The sequence below is a fragment of the Aythya fuligula genome, chromosome 1 (assembly GCF_009819795.1).
Source record: "Aythya fuligula isolate bAytFul2 chromosome 1, bAytFul2.pri, whole genome shotgun sequence".
Lineage (NCBI taxonomy): Eukaryota > Metazoa > Chordata > Aves > Anseriformes > Anatidae > Aythya > Aythya fuligula.
The window spans coordinates 7,854,735-7,878,830 of NC_045559.1; the positions used below are offsets into that span (position 1 = coordinate 7,854,735).

Here is a 24,096-nt window from a genome sequence, read left to right on the forward strand (position 1 = left end):
GTTACTCTATCTAAAGAAGGAGGGATAAAAACAGGAGTGAGTCTTTCACCAAAGATGCAGTTGAAATATGAGTTCATTCTTTAACACGTTATTTTTATGGCCTGATTGGCATTAACAAGTCTCTTTCTGATGAAGATTTGTAAGGTTTTGTTGCTATGATCCAGAGTATGCATTTGGAAATTCTGTTGAGTGGCTGTGGGGATGTGTATACTTAGAGACTGTTTTAATTTCCATATTCATTAAACTGCTCTGTGGCTTTTGCAATTTCTTTCCCTGTGGCTGGGACCAGGGTGTTTTGCTTCTTGAATAAGATCTTGAATAAGATCTGCAGTCTTGTGCAGGACCAGGTGGCAGGGCAGCCACCTCCCACACACGAGGTCTGAGGAAATGAGGTTTCACGTCGGGAGGAATAAAGGAGTCACAGATGACACACAGTTGTGTGTCTGGGAGATATTTCCTCTGCCGCTCTTTCTCTTTTCATCTTTCCACCTTGGCCACCCATTGCCACTTTCTGCTCTGTGCTTGCAGTAACACTCATGCAACTGTGTGATGAATGGGTTGAGGGAGTTGTTCTGAGTGAGAACTGGTGAAAAAGAATGACTTTCTGATGGATCGGGTTCTTCTAAGCACATGGCACAAGGGAGGAGGAGAAACCCGGACTGGGGGAGGCAAACTGCTCTGTTCCCATTACTGTTATTAAACTCTCACTGGAGAAGCCTCCACAGAGCTTTTCTGGCCAAAAATAACCTCTTCCAGGGCCATTTTGCACTGACTTGTAGAATTCCGCATTTGGTATCACCTCCTGTGAAATGCAATGGGATAATCTTAAAATTATCCTATTATTAAAAAGCAAGAGGTGTGCTTTTTCTTGAGTTTTACTTGCAAAGATGGCAATGCCCATCACCTGCTCTTTGATACTTAGGGTGAGGAGTACTTGAGCTGATCGACTGTGGCTCATCCCGTTGTCCTTTGAAGTCAATAGATATCTTTTATTGACTTAACTGGGCAACAGATGAGGTCCTGGATGAAAGAGTCACTGTTTTACTACGAATTACTTGTCTCTCTGGGTTGCAAAAACAAATAATCCCAGACGTTTTCAAAGATGGCTGGGCTGGTGCTGCACACAGCTTCCTTGTGAAGTTGTGTTTAAAAGGAAAATAAATTTTTCAATCAAAGGACTGCTGGCTGGCCTGACCTTTTCAGCCTGCAAATGGCCACTGAAAGGACAAATGAGATAATGATAATAAAACTCCTACTCGTTACTGGACTGCTGCTGAAAGGGATTTGGCAAAGGCTGAAGAAATGTCAGAGTGAAGAGCACAACATCTCTGCTGAAAGATGATGGTGTCTGACCCTGCCTGTTGCATGCTGAGGCTGGTGAAACCTCCACTGGTTTCTGTGAGAGTGAAGGTGGCTGAAGGCCATGAGGAAATGCTGCTCAAATGCATCCATGAAGTTCTGTACTGGTGACACTGTGTTATATGGGAATGCACTGTCCTTAACAAACCATCTGCATGGGGTAGTAAATGAAGTTTCTTGGAGGGGCACGGTCAGCCTTTGGTGTCAGCCATACTCTCTGAGTGTGTTTAAGTGTTGAAATGGTACTGCCTGCCTTTTGGGCTGTAAAAAGTAATAAATAAATAAATAAATATATTTAAGTAAATAAGCCATCAATAAATTCAGTAAATAATCCATTAATAACAGCCCATGGTACTGGCTGCCTCTTGGGCTGTAAAAAGTAATAAATATATATATATTTCAGTAAATAAGCCCTTTGCCCCTATATCTTGCTTCTAGCTCTTATGCTCAATGTCCTTGATGATGATAACTGTTTCATTAGCTGCCTGATAAATGGCCCAGGTGCATTAGCATCATTTTATCTATGCGGTAGCTGTGAGCTTTACTCTGGGAAGTTAATTAACATCCATCACTGGAGGTTCTCTGTGAAGTTAGGCAAGCTTATGTCAGGAATGGCTTGTGTATGGGGACAAGGAGATGGACTAAATGGCTTTGGAAATACACTTCTAGCCTTGCTATCTCTTGCTTTGAAGCTCTGCAAAAGTAATATCGCATTACTTCTGTGGTAAGCATTTCTAGGAGGCTCAGTTACGGGGTAGAATAAGGGGCTGGTCAGAGGCTGCACCACTTCATTGAGAACTGAAATGACAGCCCAGCATGTCACAGCTGAGCACAGAGGTACAGAGGGAAAGACTTGTCTGACCTAACCTCAGATGCTTGGATGAAATATCCATGTCTAAGCTAGGCTAGCTAGCTCCTCCAGCTCTGGAGGGAGAAACAAGTACAGTGTGTGCCCTGCTAGATGCCAGACATCTGAGATGCACTGGAAGCACCTCCTCTCTCTGGTGGCATGCATCATCCCATGGCGCAGCTGGCCAAGGGCAAGGCAAGTCCTTTGACCTAGTTCATGTGAGAGCTCAGGACCTTTCTCATTTCAGCTGGGACACAATATTCATCCAAACACTTTTATATCAGCTGTTTGTTTCTAAACATTGACAAGGGTTGTCTTTGTCTTCCTTCTGCTGATGGAGCTGCTCACAGCTCCCTGAACCCTACCATTCTTCAAAGGTCTGCCCGCTGCAGCTCACTCTGATCATTGGCCATTTGTTATAATGATTTTGTATGAGAATCCTGGAAATTATGTTTAAACAAGTTACACACAAACTCACCTAAAATGTCATTTATTCTGATTCCTCACAAATATTGATGATATATTTTTGCTGAATTTTGGCTTTCATTCAGTAAACCTCTTCACTTAATCGTTACTTTGCAGATGGCTTTGGCAGCGTTTCAACCTGTGCTTCTGGTGGTTGAAACCTGGTGTTTGAATTAGGCTCAAGATGCAAATAAGCTGATTTTCAGAAAGTCTGAATATCTGCAGCTGCCTTGTGGGGTTCTAAGCAATGCAATTAGGGCTGGGTTTCTCACTGCCAAGAAAGCCACAAATAAATTGGGAGTCCAGAAAGAGAAGTGTGACAAGAATACACAGAAATGACTTCAGGAATTTGGGGATTTAGGAATAAAGTTGGTAATAATTAAAAGCCCAGCTCAAGATTTTAGCTAAAAAGCACTAATATAAGTAATGTCAGAGGAGATTAAGGTGGAATGTTTATACATTCAGGAGCAGTTTAGAGCTAGGCATTGACTCAGAAGGAGAGGTGAGGCAGAGCCCTGCTGATGGATGGTGTGCTGCTCACTGATGGCCTCAGGATGATAGAAGCACGGGAGGGGACAGGAATACTCTTTGATGCCAGAGGATATAATTAGAAATAAAGAGTGCAGTAAAAGAGGAGGATGTGCTGGATGCCCCAAACTAATAAGAAATGGGAAGTTGTATCTCCTCTTTCAAAGCCTGGATTAGGAGAAGTGACTGACGGGCAGCCCTTGAAATACTGGAGTAGTCTCAAAGTGTTGAGTGCTTGGTCCCCGAATGTGTTAACATTATGGAGGCCAGATGTGGGGAAGCACAGCCACAGTATCTGCTCCAACTCAGCAGGCAGAGAGAGAGGTATCTGCTCCAACTCAGCAGGCAGAGAGAGTGACATGTTTCTGTATCCCTTGGGATATCATGTCCTGGAGTACAAGGAAAGTGAAAGTGTTGTCTCCTCTCCGCTGTGATTAGTCTGGGGAGATAACAAGAGCACTCGATGGGGTTAGACTCCCTTCTTATCTCCTCCTGAATTCATTCTTTCCTTAAAGAGGCTTTTATTTGTGTGATGTTGTTGCTTTTTTTTTTTTTTTTTTTTTTTTTTTTTTTTTTTTTTTTAGAAACGGCTAATCCCAATTGTACATACATGTATAAATATAGGTAGCACATGGGTCTGTAAAGATTACAGGTGCTCCTTTTGGCAAACAATATCTTTTAATAGCATTGTGTGCAGTTAATCTGGTTAAGCAAAAGTATCAGTGGAACAAGCAGTGCAAGTTCAGGGAAGGAATAAGTGACAGATCTGACAACTACTGTTTAGTAATATTGTGGCAGGTATGCTAGAAGCTGCTTTTTTTTTTTTTTTTTTTTTTTTTGATGTCTGTGGTTGGAAAACAACATGAGTGGAGCAAGATATTAAATTTCAAAGATACGCTTGCTATTATATTTCATAACAGAGAAGGTAAATGTTTATTGCTCCTGGTCTTCATCCATTGTTCCTACCTGGATCAAATGTTCAGTGCATCAGGAGCCGGTTGTAAGGGTTTGTGCCCTCTCTGCCCTTCAGTTTTGATTAAGTGGGAAAAGCTTCAGGGCATCTCCCATCTAGGTAAAAAGAGGGAATTAGAAAATTGGTGCAGAAGAACAGGAATGTATTGATGTGGCTGTTTCTCCTTGTCACGGAGAAAGCTCAGTTCTACAGGGGTTTCTTCGGGAGAAAGCTCTTCAGTTAAAGTAGAGGAAAATGATACTTGCAGAGTTTCAGAGAGACCCTGAAATAGGCCTTTACTTTTTGAAGACAGGAGGTAGCAATGCCTGTGTCTGTCAGCTGTTGTAAAGGACCGTGAGGTGAGTAGCTCACACAGAGAGGCCTGCACTGGAGACACGGAGCACCATGTGCACCAGGTCAGTGGTGGTTTAACCCAGCTGTGCAGCTGATCCCTTTCCTCAGAGAGAAAGGGGGAGAATATACGATGAAAAAGGCTCAAGGGTTGAGATAAGGACAGGGAGATCACTCAACAACTACTGTCACAGGCAAAACAAACTCACCGTAGGGAGATTGAAGTAATTTATTGCCTATGACTAACAGGCTAGAGCAGTGAGAAACTAAAAGCAAACAAAACCACCTTCCCCCAACCACCCTCTTCCACCTCCTCCCTCCAAGTGGTGCAGGGGAAAATGGGGGCTGTGGTCAGTCCCCGACGCTTCATCTCCGCTGTTCCTTCACGGTCCCTCTCTGCCCCTGCTCCCCATGGGGTCCCTCCCACGGGATGCCATCCTTCCCGAACTGAGCCTGCGGGGGCTGCCCACAGGCAGCAGCTCTTGAAGAACTGCTCCAACATGGCTCCGTACCACGGGGTCCATCCCCCAGGAGCAAACTGCTCCAGCACGGGTCCCCCATGGGTTGCAGCTCCCCCCAGACCCCCTGCTCCTGTGTGGGCTCCTCTCCATGGGCTGCAGCTCCAGCCCGGGGCCTGCTCCTGTGGGGGTTCTCCATGGGCCGCAGCCTCCTCCAGGCCACATCCACCTGCTCCACCGGGGGCTCCTCCATGGGCTGCAGCACGGCGATCTGCTCAACCATGGTACACCAGCAGCTACCCAAACCCTGCCATATAAACCCTATACACCAGTGGGGCAGGTGGCCAGAGCAGGGCCATAGAGCTGTGCCTGCAGGGCAGGAGCCGTGGGTGCCCTGGCTGCAGGACTTTTGCATGGGAAGCATGTGAGGGTGGCAATACCACTGATCTGGTATTGATGCTTTATGAACAGAGCATGCTGGACTGATTCTGCTATTTTCTCTCCCTCTGACAGAGCTGTGACCAGTTCACCATCCCTTTGATGTCATGTGCATGTACAAGGGCGTTTTTTTGGGATGCAGTGTCCTTCAGAGGGAGAATATGTACATCAGAGTGTTTTTTCTGATAGCTTTTCATACAAGTCTACGTGTGATTTCACTAATTTTCCAAGAACAATGAGGCAAAATACAGCACAGAGTAAAACAAATGTTCTTGTCTATTTTTGGAGGCCTTTTTCAGGTTACTGTTAACCTTTCATTTGAAATTTAATGCTGAGGACTACACATTGATTCTGAGCAGCTTCTTGGAAGAGTGTCAATTTTCCATTTAGAAAATTATCTTTTTTTTTTTTTTTTTTAACCCCATATGGGACGTTGTTTGTCAGTTCTTTCTGAGAGACATTTTCCTATGCAAGTGTACACTTTAGGCCTGAAATTCAAACTGGTTTTGCTAAATCCTAGGAATTTTGAGCAATAAAGTAATAAAGTAGGAAATATAATAGGAAATAACAGCTGAACTGGGGGAGGGACATGTTTAGATCATTAAGGCCAAGCCCAGAAAAGTAATAAAGCAGTCAGACTTGTTAAAATTAAACAGGCCCATGGCCAAATTTAAAGATACTATATATATGGATGATAGTGGGGAAAAAAAACGTTGAAAGCAAAAACAGAGAAATAGCTGGCAGCAGATAACATCTGGAGCAGATTTGCTGTGAAATTCATTTCAGAGAACTGGTGGGTAAAGAAATTTCTCAGTCAGGGAGGAGAAGAAATCCCAGTGGGGTGAAACTGCTTTTCAGTGAGATGCAAAAGAGCTGTAGTGCCCCATGATGCTGAGGCCTCCTCTATCAACTTGCTATATTTGGAAGCTCTGATTGCTGAGGCAGATTAGGAACCCTGAGCCTGGTAAGCCAGCGTTAGTGGGAGATTTCCAGCGCTCACCTACATCACATTGGCTTTGAGGATGTGCCTGCTGCAGCCAAGGCATGCTTTCAGCTCATAGGAATGTATCTGAGCTACTTTGGGTGCCGAAGATGGTGTCACCATGAGTGCTAAAGCAGCTCAAAATGCTCGATCATTTAGCTGAACCTGAACTTCTTATAGGTGTATTCACGTGCTCAAAGTAGCCAAGCTGCTTAGTTTGAAGCTGGCCAGTAGTGCAGCTGAAGTTGGGAGCTGCTGTCTTGCCCGTTACTGCAGTGGAGCTCCATGATACAATAGAACAATAGTACAGGGGAGAAGGTGGTGGTGATGGTGGCTGGCAGAGGTTTCAGAGGTGTGCATGTGTGACCATGGGCAAAAATCCATTTTCAGAGTTTTCATTACAGTCCAATACCAGAAAAATGGCAAAATCAATGGAGTGGTTAACAGACATAAAGTTGAGTTGATAGTCAGCTAGAAAACAAGTTAAAAAAAATAAAAATCTATCTCTTCTTCACACAGTAGAGGCAAAGACAATGGAAAGAGTTTGTTTAAGAGCAAGGCTGTGCTGCATAACTTCCCTTGTGAGTCTTAAGACTTACACAAAGGGGTGGTCACAGGGAAGGACAGGTTTTGGGTACGTCTCCCCTGGAAACCTCACCTGGTAAATCTGGAGAGATGTCCATGGAAGTAGGGGAGAGATTGAGACCTGATTCTTCTGTCTGAATTTGGCAGGAGAGCAAAAAAAAAATTTTTTTTTCTATATAATTTTAGCTGCCGTCCTGAGCTTTGACCCTCTGGTGATATACTCACATTCAGATGCCATTAGAGGGGATGTTTTTGCACTGTGCTGTACATCCTTGCTACCTGCATCACTTCTGAGAGCCCCTTCTTGGCTGCAAAGGGGTTGCATGCTGGGGAGACATCCCCAAAGTGCACTTTCAGAGGGTGGCTCTGAGAGCAACCTGGACTGTTGACACCAGACTGCTCTCTGTAATTTAGTTGACCTGGTATGAAATAGAAAAAAAAAAAAAAAGAGGTCTGAACATGAGTCAGGTTCAGAGGTTTTCAATATCCTTTGCATTGCTTTACTCCAGGCTTGCATATTTAATTTAACAGATAATTTTTTCTTATGTGATATGAATTAGGAGATGGATCTATTACAGATATGTTGCATATATATTCTGGTTGCCTCATAGGCAGATTTCAGTATCAAGATGATTAAGGACTTTTTTTTTTTTTTTTTTTTTTTTTTTTTTCTGTTCCTTGAAGATTGTATAATGAGATGAAAAAGGGAAAATGCGAATTTTAATTGAGTATATTCAGGGTGTTCAGAGTGCAGTGTATCATATTTCACGTATGGCTGCAGGTTTTGTTCTATCTTCTTATGCTTTGCTTTATTTTTTGAGCCAACTATTTTTTGTTTCCAGTGTGCTGTTAGTTAGGTTTCTAACCCATAAGTTGAGCCACAAAGACTTGTATTGAATGATAAAGATACTAATTCCAGAGCAATCAGAATATTATTTGCAGTTAGATGCTAAATATCAAAGGCTTTATTGATGTTTAGGTAGGACTTTATTAACACCCAAATATCTCTGGAGAACTATGATAACAATAGGAAAAATATTAATCTCAGTATGCTTTGGTTTTCTGTAAGTAAATAAGAATTTAAAGTCTTGTGAGTCAGCTGAATATTTGCGGGGATGCACTAATCTATACCAGAGCTAGCACAGACCTACCTTTATCAATCTAATTCCCTTTCTTCTGCTCCATGCTGCACCATGTGGCATGCCACTGCTGCAAGGGGTCATAGGAGGAACAGGAAAAGATTGTCCCCCAGGTAATCCTTGTGTGCACAGAGGACATGTTTCTAGGGCAGCATAGGTTAGGATAGGTGTCTGTAGGTCAGATACACTGATGGCCAGAGGTTTGGGATCAATCCTGCTATAAGAGACTAGGAAACAAAATTCTGTTGGAATTTGTGTCCCCTCTCTCAAGTGTTTTTGCAAATCCCACCCCCTCTGCCTTACATTTGTGCAGCACAGCTCTGGGCACGCTTTGTGCTTGCTCTGTGATGATCCACAGTGATCATCAAAGCAGTGACAGTGCTGCACACTATGTTCCATGGCAGCTACTTCCTTTCTGTTTTAATTATAACTGAGTTTGCTAATCCTGGTCTTGATTAATGTGCTTAATATGCAAATGTTATGATGAAACTGAAACTCTTTGTAATTGCTTGCAGACAGATTACCACTTCGAGTACACAGAGTGCGACAGCAGTGGCTCCAGATGGAGGGTGGCAGTCCCAAATCCGTCGGTGGAGTGCTCTGGACTACCCGACCCTGTGAAAGGGAAGGAATGCAGTATGTCACTTTTCATTTTACAGACCATTTCTGTCTGTCTGTGCTATTTACCCTATGTGGCACTGACGCCAATAAAACCATTGGAAGGGCTTTGAGATGCAGGTGATATGGTTCTTCCTAGCTCTGTTGCCAACATCCTGAATGTCCCTGAGTTGTCCTTCCCTTCTGGGTCTCTTGTGTATCCCCCTCCAGTCCTTCCCCTTGTCTTGGAGCTGTGGAGCAGGGACTGTCTTCACAGCACAGCTGTAAAACTCAATACCTGCTGCAGGTACCCCTGTGTGGTAATTCACAGACAAGCCAAATCTACCACAACACCTCTTGAAGAGTTGTGGTTGCTTGCCTTGAGCTGCCATAATGTTCTGCAGCTCTCACGCTCATTTCTAGCACTGGCCAAAATGGTGATGTACAGTGGCCAAATTACTTCTGCATAGTGTCCATGCTTTCATCACCTGCGTTATTTAACTGATAATAAGCTAAAGGCATAAGTAATGGTAAACGTCTTACCTTCCTGTGCTATTTTCATGATGAAGATTTTGTATTTTATTTATTTATTTTAACAACTCAGAGTGTTCTCATAGAACTTGATACTGGTGTGTTTTTTTTGTTCTTTTTTTCATCTGGGGACATAAGCAAACTGCCACTCTACAAGCACATTTGAACTGTTCTCTTGCTGATTTGCAGCTTTCCCAAGCTGAATACTCCTTCCCATCACACTTCCTTACTCTAGCAATTCTTTTCACCACAGATCCTAGCGGTGCTTTATTTTCTCAGTAATTTCTACCAGGGGCTATGAATCATTGTATCTGACAAACGGGAAGAATGATGGCCATGTCCTTTCAGTACTACTGTAGAAGAGGTGACTTTTTATTCACTTCTGACTCTCCTCCTGTAAAGGTTTATTGTTCATTTCATTACAGCACATGCTCCAGCATATGGCACGTAAATGTTTCCTATAGCAGCGTTGACCATGGGAAGATTTCTGACTGCCTGAGAGCATCAGCTGAAAAGCTGCCTGTGTCTGTCCTGGTGCTTGTGTTTTGTTTCTGGGGTTTTAAATGTGTGATATATGTGGGATTTGATTTACAGATTTGATTACAGAACTATGGGACTGGAAAGCACCTCAGGTGATCCCCTCATTCATGCCCTAGCCCAAATGGCTATAACACTTGTGACTTTGTAATTTGTGGCTTATATTTGCTGGGCTGTTTCCAGGGACCTCTGATGATAAAGAGCCCACAAGCTCTCCAGATACTTGCTTATATATTTTGTCCTATTAATTTTCCCTCCTGTTATTTTTTTTTCCTACTGTTGAGTCTCCCTTGTACTTCAAGCCCCTTTTTTTGCTGTCTGCTCCATAAAGGAGCAGATAGTGTTTTCCGTTCTGATGCACAACCACTTCTGGCATACTCTGAAGTATGTGGGCATAATTCGTTTTTTCTGATGCACACTATTTCTTTGCAAACCTTGTGATAAATGGTTTAAGGTCCAGCAGCATTACGTTCTCCCCAGCTTTCTGGTACAGATTTTAACAAATGGTGCACTTACCTTGTTTCTTCTCCTCTTATTTGCATGTCTTCCTGGTCTTAAATCATTTCCAGAGGAAATTCAACTGTTTTATAACAACAGCTTCTCCATTTCTGGCACCCTGTTAGACAAGAGAAAAGCTTTGCCCAGTAGATTGGCTGTGATATTACATACAAAACACGGGATTCTGTTAAATTCACTGGAAAACTCATTTCAGTAGATGTCTCTCCTCCTTGTAGTGTTGCTTTTAAGTCCCATGGCAATTCAGCTGCTTTGAGAAGCAATTGGATAGTTGACTTTTTTTTTTTTTTTTTTTTTTTTTCCTGTGGTATATTATCTGGCTTCAGGAGATGTCTGGCTATATTCTGATTGGAAAAGTCATTTTAGATTTCACATCTCTTAATCTTTCACCTCTTGCTTTAAGAGCAGCTAATCCTTCAGGCTGAAAACGTGATTCTGTTGGCAGCAGTCAGTCACTGTCAGACTGTCCTGGGAATAAACCTTACACTGGGTTTGGCTAACGTGGTGGGTTTTACAGCAAAATATCCGAATGTTTTCTCATAGGCCTAGTGTTTTCATCCCAAGGAGCACTGAGAAATATCGTCAGTTTGGCACCTGTTTTGAGATGAGTCTTTCTGGCCATTCTACACTCCAGATTCTGCTGCATTTTGTAGATCCTACCCTGTGCCAGAGCATCCTGACACTGGGACTCCTCCTGACATTTAGTAGTGTCCTGGACTTCTTTAAAGTTTCTCTTTCAGTCCTTCACCCTACAGAGCTGGGGACGACAGTACAATCACCACAAATGGGGGGACTTCCAACTTTGGAGACTTGTTATCTTTAGAAGGTATGATTGGGTTCCAGTAGTCCTAAGATATAGCTGAGCCAACTATGTCTCTGCTCTTAAAAGAGCAGCTGTACAGCAGCATGAGCTCTGAGAGCTTTTTTTGTCTCCTGGAGGTTGGCAAAGCCTTCAGTGGTCCCTGCTGGCAGCTAGGACACAGTGGATATGGAAGAATCTGGGTGAGAATGTGTTTTTTTGGAACACATCTGCCACTGCTGCTGACTTCGTGATGTTTTGTTTGCGGTTGTTTTCATCTATTTGGAAATATCTGCCGCTTGAGAATATCTGCTATTGATCTTTACTCCTCCCTGAAAACAGAAGTGACTTGCAGGCTGTCATTAATTTTGGATCATGAGAATACTGCGTGAACCTCTCCAGCTTCCAAACGCTCAGCAGTCTTTCTGTTTAAATTGCGCCTGAACTAGGAATTGGAAAGATGATTTCACAATATGTTAAACGTCTCCAATCATCTCTGTAAATATGTCTAGACTGCGGTCTCCAGTGGAGTGCAAAGACACTTGAGATTGCTAAAAATGTATTAGCTCAGGTGCTTCACGTATCTGGGGCAATCTAACTATGGCACGGAGCTCGGCTGGTGTCTCAAGACGTGCTCATTTTCAGGATGTTGTGTTTCCCTGCTTTTCATTCAAATGAACCCATTTAAAATTGGGTTGGGTATCTCCGTGCTCTGCTGTGTTTAGAAGCGTATGCTGACCTGCAAAGCATAGTGGATGGTGACCCACTGAGAGCAACTGCCAGCATTTCCTGGCATGGCTGTAGTCTTCAAAACATGGATTGAGGCCTTTTTTGAGTCTTCAAAAATATCATCAGCCAAGCTTACCTGCAGAGAAGACTGATCCCTCTGAGAATTAGTCAGAGGGTTCAGAGTAGGAAGGACTGTCATATTTTGACTGCTTTATAATGTGGTATAAGATGAAGGATTTTTTTTTGCCTTTTCCTTGCCATGAGCACAGAGCAGCATAAAGACCCACCATCCCCTCCTGCCACGCTCCCCTCCTCATCTTTCCTATGCAGATTGGAGGCAGGAGGAAAGAAGGAACCTCACAGGGCAGGTATTTGTGATGCTGCAGGACGTGCTGCTGCCCTGTGACCCAGATGCAGGAGTGATGGTGCAGAAGCAGCTCTGCAGGACAGAAGCTCACTCGCAACGCACTGGGGCAACACGACCTTTCTGCAATTCACTCCAGTCCATCAGGAAACCCTCCCTTCTTTTTCTGATCTCCTTGCCCTGTGGGGCTGCAGCAAGCACCACTTTCAGACCCCACATTGGTGTCAACCTGCCTTTTGGTGCTCAGCATGCTGTGTTACCTCCTGCTTGGCCAATGCTTCTGAATGGCCTCATTTTGCTCTTTCTTTCCTTCATGCTCATGTTTGCTCAGAGATGAGTCATGCTTCTAACACCGGCACATCACAGTTGCAAGAAATCCTGGAAAGAGACGCATGAAATATGCAGCAGCGAGGATCTTGGCTAGGAAAAAGGCAATGTTTATTACTTCTAAAGCTGCTCTTCATGGCTCTCCTCTGCTTCATGTTCAAGATGTCCTATCCAGGTGCTTACTGAGGGCTTTTTGGAGGCCTGGTACACACACGGAGGATGGAGCTGGGGGAGGTGGGAGGCAGAGCCTCCATCAGTGGGATCCAGACTGCTTGAATCACTCCATTACTTCTTGACAATCAGCAGCGTGCTTAACTAATTTGGTCTCGTTCATTTTTAATTACCACAGGTCTCACTCTAATCTCCTCACAAGCCTGATAGCGGGAAAGGAATTTAGCTGATAAGGATCACAGCCACCAGGGCAGTATACTTGGCTTTTTCAAGGGAAAATATTTATTGCGGTTGATGGGAGCAGTTTGCTCTTGGGGCTAAGCCTGGACCCCCTCTATGGCTGGTGTCTTTGAAAGCCCTTTATTTTGGTGTGTGGGCTGTATTTGGTGTTTAATAGGGACCTTTTGGCATTGTGCTCCTGCTGACACTACACTACAGTGTGTTTCAGTGGCCACAGTCAGGCTCTTACTCCAGCCTGACCATACGCTGCGTGTTTTACACTCAGATTAAAGGTCTGAGCACAGAGACTTCCTTCTTTCCTGGTCTCCTTCCCTTCCTCTCTTTGTCTCCCTTCACTCCAGCACAACCCAAATACCTGGTTCAGGGCGTGCCCTTACTGTACACAGATGCACTGATTCACTCTTCAGAGCTGTTTTCATCAACAAAAAGGGCTTAAATAGTTCATGTTTTGACCTTAAATACCTTTTAATATTAACTCTCTTATTGAATAGAATGATGAGAGTATTTTCGTTAGTATGTTTTTTTTTTGTTTGTTTGTTTTTGTTTTTGTCAGCCTAAACAAATGAGCTTGCACCTTATCTCATAAATATCTGTTAATTTTAGTGATGCTATTTACATAATTAATAACAAAACTGTACTGAGCATAATGAACAGAACAATTTCAAAAGGAGATGAATTTACTGTGTTCAAGGGAAAAGAGGACTGGTAAGGTCCCTGTCAGAGTCAGCATCCAAAAGCCATCTGTAATTACAAAGTTTTCTTAAGAAAGGAGGCACAAAAACATTGATAATATGGAACTATTCATGGTTCTGCTTGGCAAATTCTACCTCTACCTGGTACTACTAAAGAAGAGAAACTTTCTGGAAATCAGAAACATGCTTCAGTTTTAAGGCAAGGTGTGTGAGCACACACCGAATGGTGACTATGGAAAGCTCCACTGACTCCGGAAAATAGAGCATCCTTATTTACAAGGGACTATGCTGGGTCCTGAGAGAAAAATTTGTCCTGATTTATTGCTACTGAGCTGGGTTTGTTGAGTTTATTCAAACTTGTATAATCTGCTCCTAGGAAACCACAGGAGGAGATATAGATCTTTCTGCTAATTACAGCGCACTTTAGACACAATTAAGGCAAGTGACCTTTTTAAGACTTGTAGGTTTTATAACACTTTAAGGCAATTTAAGTGATCCACAGGAGTTTTGATTTTACTGTTCTGCTTCTGCAATGGAAAACAAACAGAAGTTTAAACTTAAATAGAAACCTTTTGAGTTGGATATCCTCTCTGTCTCTGATAAAATAGAATAACCTGAGCTTAGCAAGGATCAGGTCTGATCTTAATTCCGTTGAAGTCATCGGGTATCCACAGATTTTGTAAGACAGTACATATGTATGAATAAACACACAAATCTTTAGATGGAGAATATAAAATAATGTTAAACATCTGACAATATCTGTGTGCTTTTGCTACAGCCTTCTGATGGAAAGTGTCAGTTTATATCTCTTCATTGTCAACTACTGCTTGTATTCAGGAAAATTCTTTTTAGTCTTCATGCTAAATAATTTATTCTTCCAGAGTTTTTACCTAGAATTTAGAATTTTGGCTGAAGAAGCCTTGAAAATAGCAATGAGAAGTTTTAGTAGTTTCTTTAATGTTTATATTATTGCACACGTACACCATAAAATCCCAGAATGGTTTGGACTGGAAGGGACCTCAAAGCCCCCCAAGTGCCACCCCCTGCCATGGGCAGGGACACCTCCCAGCAGCCCAGGCTGCCCAAAGCCCCATCCAGCCTGGCCTTGGGCACTGCCAGGGATGGGGCAGCCACAGCTCCTCTGGGCAGCCTGGGACAGGGCCTCACCACCTGTAGCACTACTCACAGGCAGATATTTGTATGTACATACAAATTTGTATTTTTTTGTGAGTAGTGCTATTTATTAAACAGTGACATTTATTTAAGGCTTAGAGAAGTCCAGAGTTATGGCTTTTGAAGCAAATGTGTAAATCCTAACACATAATCAGGGAGGGTTTTTTTTCCCCTTTTTATTTGACATTCATTGAGGATTATTTTCTGGTCTTGTTAAAGGGCTTTCAAATAACTGGGATTTCTTTGTTTCAATTGAAAAGAGTGAATATGTTGATATCAGCATAGCTCTGAGGACTTGGCATGTATCTATTCTCTTTTTTTCTCATGGCTTGAAAGGATTAGATCTTGTCTAGCAACCTTCATGTACTAACATTTTTTTCAGACATTGTTGCTTTGGGTATTCACCTTGGAAGAAACTATGAGATCAAGCTATTATTGATGGCTGCTGGTGTTTAATCACGTCATTTAGATCTGGCATGTGCACATAGATACTTACACGAGGTGACCGATGCCATTGGGTATCCTGGGGTGTAGGAAAGTACTGTTTTGAGGCAACGTTCAAGAAGTGTATTCAGAAGTTCTTTCCTTTCATTCCTCCATCTTTGAGATTGCGTCCTCTAATGGTATATTCTGACCTTCTCACTCCTTTCAACTAATACCTTCCCTTTTCTCCTCTCAGCTGGACAGTCACACGAGTCCCATGAAGCTGCTGGTCAGCATGTAAGAGTCCATCCTCACATAGGGAAAGTTGCTCTCAAACTTGAATACCAAAAAAAAGGATTCATACTGGGGATAAAATTGAGGAAATCTGAGCATTTTTCAATTTGCTGTAGATTTGGCCCTTCTCCTATTATGTTTTACCTAGTAATTGAAGATGTCAGAGAGAGAAAAATAGTATGTAATTCTGGCTCTGCAGTGAGCTCTGACATGAACAGTGAGATGTGCGAGAAATAGATTTCATTGTTGTGGTCATATAGAGGGGCACTTTTGTGCATATGAACTGCAGGACTGGGCAACTCAATTTTATCTGAGCTTTTTTCATATTTCTAGGAAAGTTTTTCTGTTTCTTTTCTTCTTCCTTTTTTTTTTTTTTTTTTTTTTCTATAAATCACTCATTTTTTTTTTTTTTTTTTTCCTGGAAGGAATGAGAAATGCTTTCACACTAGGGTGCAGCGGGGAGGGGACCATCATACAGCAGCAGACACTGCTCTGAGGACTGCTGTGAAACCGAGAAATTAATACAAGGCTGCCAAGAAGCAAAGATGTGGAGCTGGCAGTGGTGTGCCTGGCAGTTTGAGAGCCACAGCTGAAAGGCTGTGATTTAGCAAAGCACTCCTACAGATGTGTATTTCCATTCCTCTTGCAGCATCAGAATTAAAGAGCTAATGTTTCTAACTTGAGTCAGCTAGGTACATCTTACTGATGGCATTAGGGCTCTCACCTGGGCTGAGACATGAGGCTACATTTTATCTTGGCTTTTCCTGCCTGGATGTTTTCCTAATGCGTATTGCTGTCCAGGGAGATAATGCAATTTTACAAGAAATTGCTCCAGACTTTTTCCTCTGTGCATGAGCAATGTGGTGTCTTTTGAGAAAAAGTCGCAGTTGGCTTTTTGATGCATAGCTCTTTTTAGGTAAATATTTAAAAAATCAGAAGAATTTGCTCTGAACCCACAGAGTTTAATTCCCAGGGAAGCGTTACTGAGAATTGTGCATTGCTGTGTGTATTGAGACTTCCAAGAGGAAGATTGGCCTTAGTGTCCTTTGATGATTCCTTTGCCCTACTTGTGTACATGATGCAATTAAATAAGTTAAACACAGCTTCCTCGGAGTCCTCTTCCAACGGGAAAGAAGCTGGCAAGACCTTGAGATTTGCTGTGGCTTTGTAGAAGGATAAGAGGCAAGCAGAGAGACTGTGATCACAACATAATAGGATGGAGGTAGCTGAGCGTTTTCAACCAGAGTTGCTATTTGAGGTCCACTTGTAATCCAATTAGTGGATACCTCAAGCTCAATGCAGTTGCTCAGACACCGCTGTTTTGGGTCACTTGGGATTCCTTAGGATTTCCTGTCCTTTCTCCAGTTACTGCATCAGGACAAGAGTCTCCTGTAAGACCTGGGTCACGTTTGCCAGCCCACTGCAAAAGACAACTCCAAAGTCACTAGAAGCCAGTTGTACTTTGATTGGTGAGCAATGGAAACGAGCCCAGTAGGGACTGGAGAGCTACTCACTGACCTTACAGCACATTTCCTACTGACATATTTCCCTGACATCTCCAGTGCAGAGCCATTACGATGGCTGTTGTATCCCAGGCAGCAAATATACGTGGTAGCCTTTTGGTGATGTCTGGCTTCCTTCCCTCTGTGTCCCACTTCCTTCATGAATTTGCTGAATATTCCAGTTCCAAAACCACAGCTTTCAGTGCCCATCTGATGAAATAAAAGCGATAATAAAAATGTCCCATAAGCCATGCCAGCTGGGGAAAATTGTACTGTTCCTGTCAAAGAGGTGAAGCAGAACAAGTGTTGGTTTATTTTGTCATTTATTGGATAAAAGGAGAAAATATTTATTCTCAAGAAATGGAAGGGTCTCTTCCATGGAAGTTACTCTTCTCCAGGTTAGCTCACCTCTCAGTGTGATTGCATTTCAAGTCCAAACAGGCTTGACAGACTTTTTCCTTAAATTAAGATTCAGTCTGGTTCCTGATAACACATTGGGATATAATGACTGAAGAAAACGAACATCAATTATTCACAGTCTATTGGAGAAGCCTCGTATAAATTATTCACAGAAGACATTCTAAAGCTGGCTGAGATTATAGGAAACATTAATAATAAAGCAATGAATTCCGCTCTTCCTTTGACTTTTCTTTTTTTTTTTTCCCTCCTCACCCCACATTTTGGTTAGTCCTTGGTGCCATGTCATGTGGACCCTGATGTCCCAGGGTATCACTGAACAGATGGCTCGATGTACTTGTCCTTGGCCACGTCTTCCCATCTAGGTTTGTGGCATGCATCTGCTGAACCCAGCAGCTGTTCAGAGGGACAACTGCGTGATGCTGCCAACCTCATATTGCCTCTCTGAGTTAAGGTTTTTGCCTCTGCCCATGGGAGAGTGAGATATAAATCAGCTCAGAGCCTGCCTGCAGGAGATGACAATGTTGCAGGGACTCTGAACAAAGGAATGGAGAGAGAGAGTTGGAAAGTCAATGCTTGAAGCTATCTTTCCTGTATACTTTCACTGGTTTAAGTAGAATCATTTCATTTTTACCCCTTCTAATTTAATAATCTGGCAAAATCCAATCCTGTGTCTTTATTACTATTATTTTATTTATTTATTTATTTATTGAGAGCCAGGGTGAAAGGAAAGATGCACACAAACAGAATGAACATTCAAAATGGACAGAAGAGCAGAAATAATTGTAGGTATCGCTAATGAGAAATGTCTGGAGGTAAATGCCTACTGATAAGACCAGTAGAAGGAGAATTATTGGGCATAAGTGGTGTGGGATGTGAAACTAGCTGAGGGAAGGTGTAAGATGGGCCAGGGCAGCATAAGGGAGGAAAGCAATAATTGAATAGGTTGTGGTTTTGATGTTGGAGGATGCTGGGCATCAAGGCAGCTTTGATTTATCTTCTGGTGAAATCCCAAATATTCCCCTCATAGGACAGCAATATCTGAGAGACATTTGATGTGAGAAAACACTACAGAAGCTGGTTTCATATCTCAGAAGGAGATGAGCAGGAATATATGTGTGAAGATCTACCCTTGTTAGTCCAGTCCTGTTCAATGACGAGCCTCTCCTGACCAGCATCAGGAGGTGAGGCAAGGTGAGAGTGTTAAAATCAGTCACTAGAACAGAAATGTGTCAAGCAACTTTGGCACTAGCCCATTGAAATCACCGGGAGGGCCAGAGCTGTACTAAAAGGCAGCATGTGACCCTTGCAGTCAAAGATCAAGTGAGGCAAACCCACTTATGGTTTGTTTTGCCCTCCGGGGAGCTGTTTCCACGTCTGCAAAGTGATTGTAATGTGCTATCAGATCTGAAAAGTAATGTATTACAGGCACTCTTGGAAGCAGCTATGCAGTGGGCAGGGCTCTTGTTTCAGGACACCCCGTGTTGATGGTGTACCCCAGGAGGGAGGTAAGATACCACCACTCTCAAGTCACAGAGTTTAAGAGGAGGGAGATTAATTATTTTCACTAGTTTGACCTCCCAGGTCATTAAAATGCATTCAGTTAGGCTGATGGTGAGGCTGATAATTTGTATCTGGCGCGAGCTTTTCTTCCATATGGTGTCCGGTTATGGTATAAAGCACTTGAGAGACAGAGGGTCCATCACATGCCATGACAGATTGTTCCAGTGATCAGTCATCCTTGCTATTAAAACTGTGCATGTTATTTCCAATTTGAATGTGTCTGGCTACAGCTTCCAGAAGGTAGCTCTTGTTATGCAGTCCCTTCCTCGATTAAAGAGTCCGTGGGATCCTATATTTTCTCCCCCTGGAGTTACTTATATGTTTATTGTTGATACTCAATCTTTCCTGATAAACTAAACAGACTAAGCAGTTCAAAAGCAGTTCAAATCTCTCACTGCAAGGCACGTTATCTGTAATCTTGAAAAGTCTTTTCTCTTTCTTTCTTTTTTTTTCCTTCTTTTTTCCTTTTTTTTTTTTTTTTTCCTTTTTTTTTCCCAGCGACCTCTTAAAAATGCAGAATCAGAACCATATTTAATATCAGAACAGCCCTATTGCCCATAACACACACGTTTCATCCTACACATCTCTACCTCCACCTCTGAATATATCCACAGATCTCATTAGCTCCTTTTTGCACATCATGACAGTGAAAGCTCTTGACGAATGGCAGACCCACTCCAACCTTCAGGTTTCTTCTCTCTGGGATGTGTTCTTGCTTTCTGCAGGCAGGGCTAGAGCCCCTTGCCTTCAGTGGCTTACCTTCACTGTGAACTTTATTAAAACACACTGACTTTAGCTTTGTTCAGGACTGCCAACAAATCTGAATCCCTTGCACTGCCTTCAGGTTTACCACTCAATCTCTCACCCCATTTGAATACTGTTCTTTTCCTGTTTGCCTGCAGATTATTGATAAAAACGTGACTTAGTGCCACAGGAGGCAGAACTGCCCCCATCCTCTCTGGTTGGTGGTGATCTCCCACCCACCGACAGCCCTGTTTGAGATCTGTTTCTCAGGCAGTTCTTAATCCAATTAAGATGTGCTTTACTGGTATTGTGTGGTGCTGCCTTCGTTTGTCAAAATGACACGCCAAACTTAGTTAATTGTCTTGGAAAGCTGAAGTCTGTTACATCCGCTCAGCCACCTTTATCAGGTGGCTTGTAATCCTTTTAGAGAATGAAATGAGGTCTGTTTGACAAGACTTATACAATGCATTTGGTGGGTATTAGCCCTGTAGCTCTCGTTAATTTTTTATGAAGTGAATCTGTGTCAGCTTTATTGCATGCACGTGCGAGTGTGTGTGGCTGCACGTGGCAGTGTCTGTACATTACAGCATCTTTTGTCACTGAGACTGGTTCCCTGTACAAACCCCAACAAAACTTTTTAAGTTTTTTTTTTTTTTTTTTTTTTTGTTTGTTTGTTTTTTTGTTTTTTGTTTTTTTTTCTTTTCACAGAGAGACAGAAGATCAAATTTGGTCTTCACAAGGTGTATAAGCTGGTGTGTAGCACCAAGCTGATACTTGGAAAGTGTAATAGGATGGTTTGCAGTTGGAGAGGGAGAGCAAAAATGTGCTTCAGAGCAGTGAGGTCTGAACCTGATCAATAGTTCTGGAAAAGGGTTTGAGAATTGCCTACGTGATTCAGCAGCCTTAGTTGTGTTTTCAAAACAGCATACAAATGTTGGGAACTATTCAATAAGGATGTTTTCTGCAAAAATGTAGTATTGAATCCTTAATCAAATGGTTTCTGGGGTCAGGGGCAGGTGATGTTTGCAATGGCCACTTCTAACCAGGGGGATTAATTTTCCATTGAGAGCATGAAGCGAGAGGGGTGACAAGTGAGAGCAGACACCCAAAACATATGATGTAGGCTGCTGTAACTTCACCTCACAACTTAATTTCCTATTTGATGGTGCTGTCCTTTGACAGCAGCTTGCCCCACAAACACAGCGGTGCTGCAATCTTGCCAACCATTTCTGTGGACAAGGTGTTGCTGGGTCTGTAATGAGACAGAGCAGCCACGAGCAAGGCACAGCGCCAGTGCCCTGGGATGGATCATCTGTTTGTGCCCTGTCCCCTGGCCAAGTGTCTCCTGGCCCATCGTGAGGGACATCTGCTCTACGGGGTCCCTCTGGGCATGGCCACAGCCTGCCCGTCTCCAGCTGGGACGAACACCTGAATCAATGTTGCTTGCATTGGTGAATTTTTTGCCTGGCTTTTGGGCTCCCCTGTTGCTGGAAGAGCAAGCTATGTGATGCCAGGAGAGGAAACCATCCCAGCACTCGTGGTCTTTCTTCCCTTTCCCCCTCCAGCCACTCTCCACTGCCTGGAAGGAGCCCAGACGAGGCATCTGTTCCAATGTCAAAAGCGGCTCGTGTTGCCATTAGCCATGTTCAGCCCCAAATTGAACCTGTCAAGCAGCTGGCATGCTCAGAGCTTAGTTTGCTTGCACACCTACGTGTTTTGATGAGAAGTGCTGCTCCCTCTGAAATGGGATTCTTAGAAAAGAGAAAAAAGGTAATTTTCAACCTAAAAAGGCTCATCCCTCACACAGAAGGTGAGTGATGGATGGCAGTGCTCTCTGTGGCAGCTTGTTTGATCTCTTGTACTCTGTTTTTCTCTCTCTAAAATGATTGGGCTGCAAGGAGTTAAAAGATATTAGTCCAGTTAAAGCAATAATCTCTGCTCAACCTCGCTCAGTTTGAAGAGGAGGCTCTGCTGCCTGCTGCGTCTTCGTTACGGCAGCAAAATTCTCTCAGTTACTGACTCCTTATTCGAAATTCACAAATATGGAACGTGTGGTTAAGCAGCACTTTCCATTTCTTGCTATTTAACTTTCTTAAAAAACATGTTGGAGCTGTTAAAGGATTTGAATGTCAGGATGGAGCTCGCTTTTTTATTTCCCTTCCTGATGGTTTCTCTCCGCAACCTTCAAGGAAAAAAATAAGGCAGGGTATATTAGCATTGCCGAAACAGTAAATTTACACTTTTAAGGTGAAAAGGTGAACTGTCTGTGGTCTTGATTCGGGCAGGCACATGGGGAAGTGCTCTTGGCTTGTCTCTGGGAGGCTGAAGAAAGCCGTGCTCCCACTGCAGCAGGATTTGCTTGCGTACACCCAGCACCCATCCCTGCTGGCTCCTGCTCACTTTCAGTCTCAGTGCGTCACCACTGAGCAATGGGGTTAGAAGAACAGGTTTGTTGACTTGACTTCCACTGGTTCAGGTTGAGAGTATGTCGATATGACCAAGAGGGGATAATGGCCCTTTGGCAGAGCTTTCCATCAAAAGGGACCTTTTATCTGCATTCCGGTGCTGCCTGTCAAGGGCAATTACACAAAGAAATGTCGTGGGAGCGGGCTTACAAATGGGAGCCTGAGCTGCAGGTTGGGTTCGGATGGAAACTGCTGTTACGCAGCCACATCTTTCTCAAAATTCTTACTGTCAAACAAGTTTTTCTGCAGTTAGATAAACATCAGCACATCTATAAAACCACATATGCCGGGACTTCAGCTGGCGTCAGCTGTTTTGGGCCAGTTTCACTGCTTTGGCTAGCAGTCTGATCTCGTCCCACGGCTTCTCAGACTGTGAGCTTCTGTCTCTCAAAGTGAGTTTATGGAATATCTGTCACTGCACAGTGTGGCACGTGTGAAACTTTCAGTAAAAATTCCCAGCATCTCTTGGGATGTGAGTTGTATGCTTCGCTCTGTGTTCTACTTGGGTTGAGTGGCACAGTTATGTTTATAAACCCTCCAACCACCCAAGACATATTTTGTGCTTTGGAAAGTGCTCATTTGGTTTCCATCCAGGGCATCAAGTCTCGGAGAGGATGAGATGCAGCACAGGGCTGTGGGAAAGCAGGATTATCACTTCACACACGTCTTCTATATTATACTTCCCCTAGTTACATACATTAAACTCCTCTTTGCTATGCTGGAAATGAGCGTTTATTTTTTCAGCATGCTAACAGCACCCCAGTCAAACTCATTTGCTAGACACAGGCTCATTGGTGGTCTTTCCGAAGACCACCTGGTCTATCAGAAGACATGTGCAATGGTTTATAGGCAGTCCAGAAGAAGAGAAATGTGGAGAGAGCTTTGGATTAGGTCTGCAGCTTTCATCCAAGGTTTGTACGGTTACATTAGAGCCTGTGTGCCACTGTGTACTCTTCATAGTACAAGTGGGTAATGTGAGTCTGCTCTCTCAGGTGCTGCTAATTTTAATTGAGCTCAAGGTATAACAGGTGAGTGAGAGTGAGGGGAACTGTATTACAAGCCCTTATTTTCACAAATTGCTTCTGAGCATAGTTTGTGGGTAGAGATTTAATTTCTAAATCTTGTTTTGACAATGGAGACAAGCTGCGAATCAGGAGCCCTCATCTGAGATTTGGTTTCAGTGCCACCACATTGGTGAGAAAACAAGCACTGGGGAACATCTGAATTTCACATGCCATGCTGGGAGTTCAGCTGTTGTGTTCCTGGGGTTTGGACATTCCCGTTTAGTTCCTGTTAGTGTCAGTTCACAATTAATTAAGTGGCAAAAAATTAATGGAAACTATTTGGGATTAATTTTTTCCTTTAATACATTGGAAATGATTATCTCCCCAGCTTTCTCCTGTGCCTCTGGCGAGTACCTGGAGATGAAGAACCAGGTGTGCAGCAAATGTGCTGAGGGGACCTACTCGCTGGGCAGCGGGATCAAGTTTGATGAGTGGGATGAGCTGCCAGCAGGATTCTCCAACGTGGCGACTTTCATGGACACGGCAGTTGGCTCGTCTGAGAATAAAGCTGACAGCTGCAACAAGTAAGAAGTGCTGTGTGTATCTGGGTTACCTTGCTTTGGGTGAGCCTTGAGACAGCTTAAAAAGAGCTCCCACACCTGTGTGCTACAGGTCTTTGCTCAGCAGTGGGTGTGTGGTTGGAGGTGGGTTGTTGACATGGACAGAGCTCCTGCAGCCAAGCCAGCGAAGGGATCTGTCTTGCATGATTTTGGGGAGTGACTTAAATTATATTTATGCTATAGAACATCCTCAATCCAGAAGTGGAGTGGTATGGACTCTTGGGAACAGAGTCTTCAAAATTTGGGGTTTGGCAAAGGCAGTGCCATTAGGCAAAGCTCAG

The 24,096-nt window shown here is 43.2% G+C and overlaps 1 protein-coding gene across 1 annotated transcript in view; it reads left to right on the top strand.

Annotated features, from left to right (window-relative positions):
• KIAA1324L (KIAA1324 like) overlaps nucleotides 1-24,096 on the top strand; it is a 102,329-nt gene that overhangs the window by 41,983 nt on the left and 36,250 nt on the right. The window contains exons 2-3 of the mRNA XM_032192856.1: nucleotides 8,623-8,743; nucleotides 23,584-23,779. Coding sequence (XP_032048747.1) covers nucleotides 8,623-8,743; nucleotides 23,584-23,779 — 317 coding nt within the window. The remainder of the gene's footprint in view (nucleotides 1-8,622; nucleotides 8,744-23,583; nucleotides 23,780-24,096) is intronic.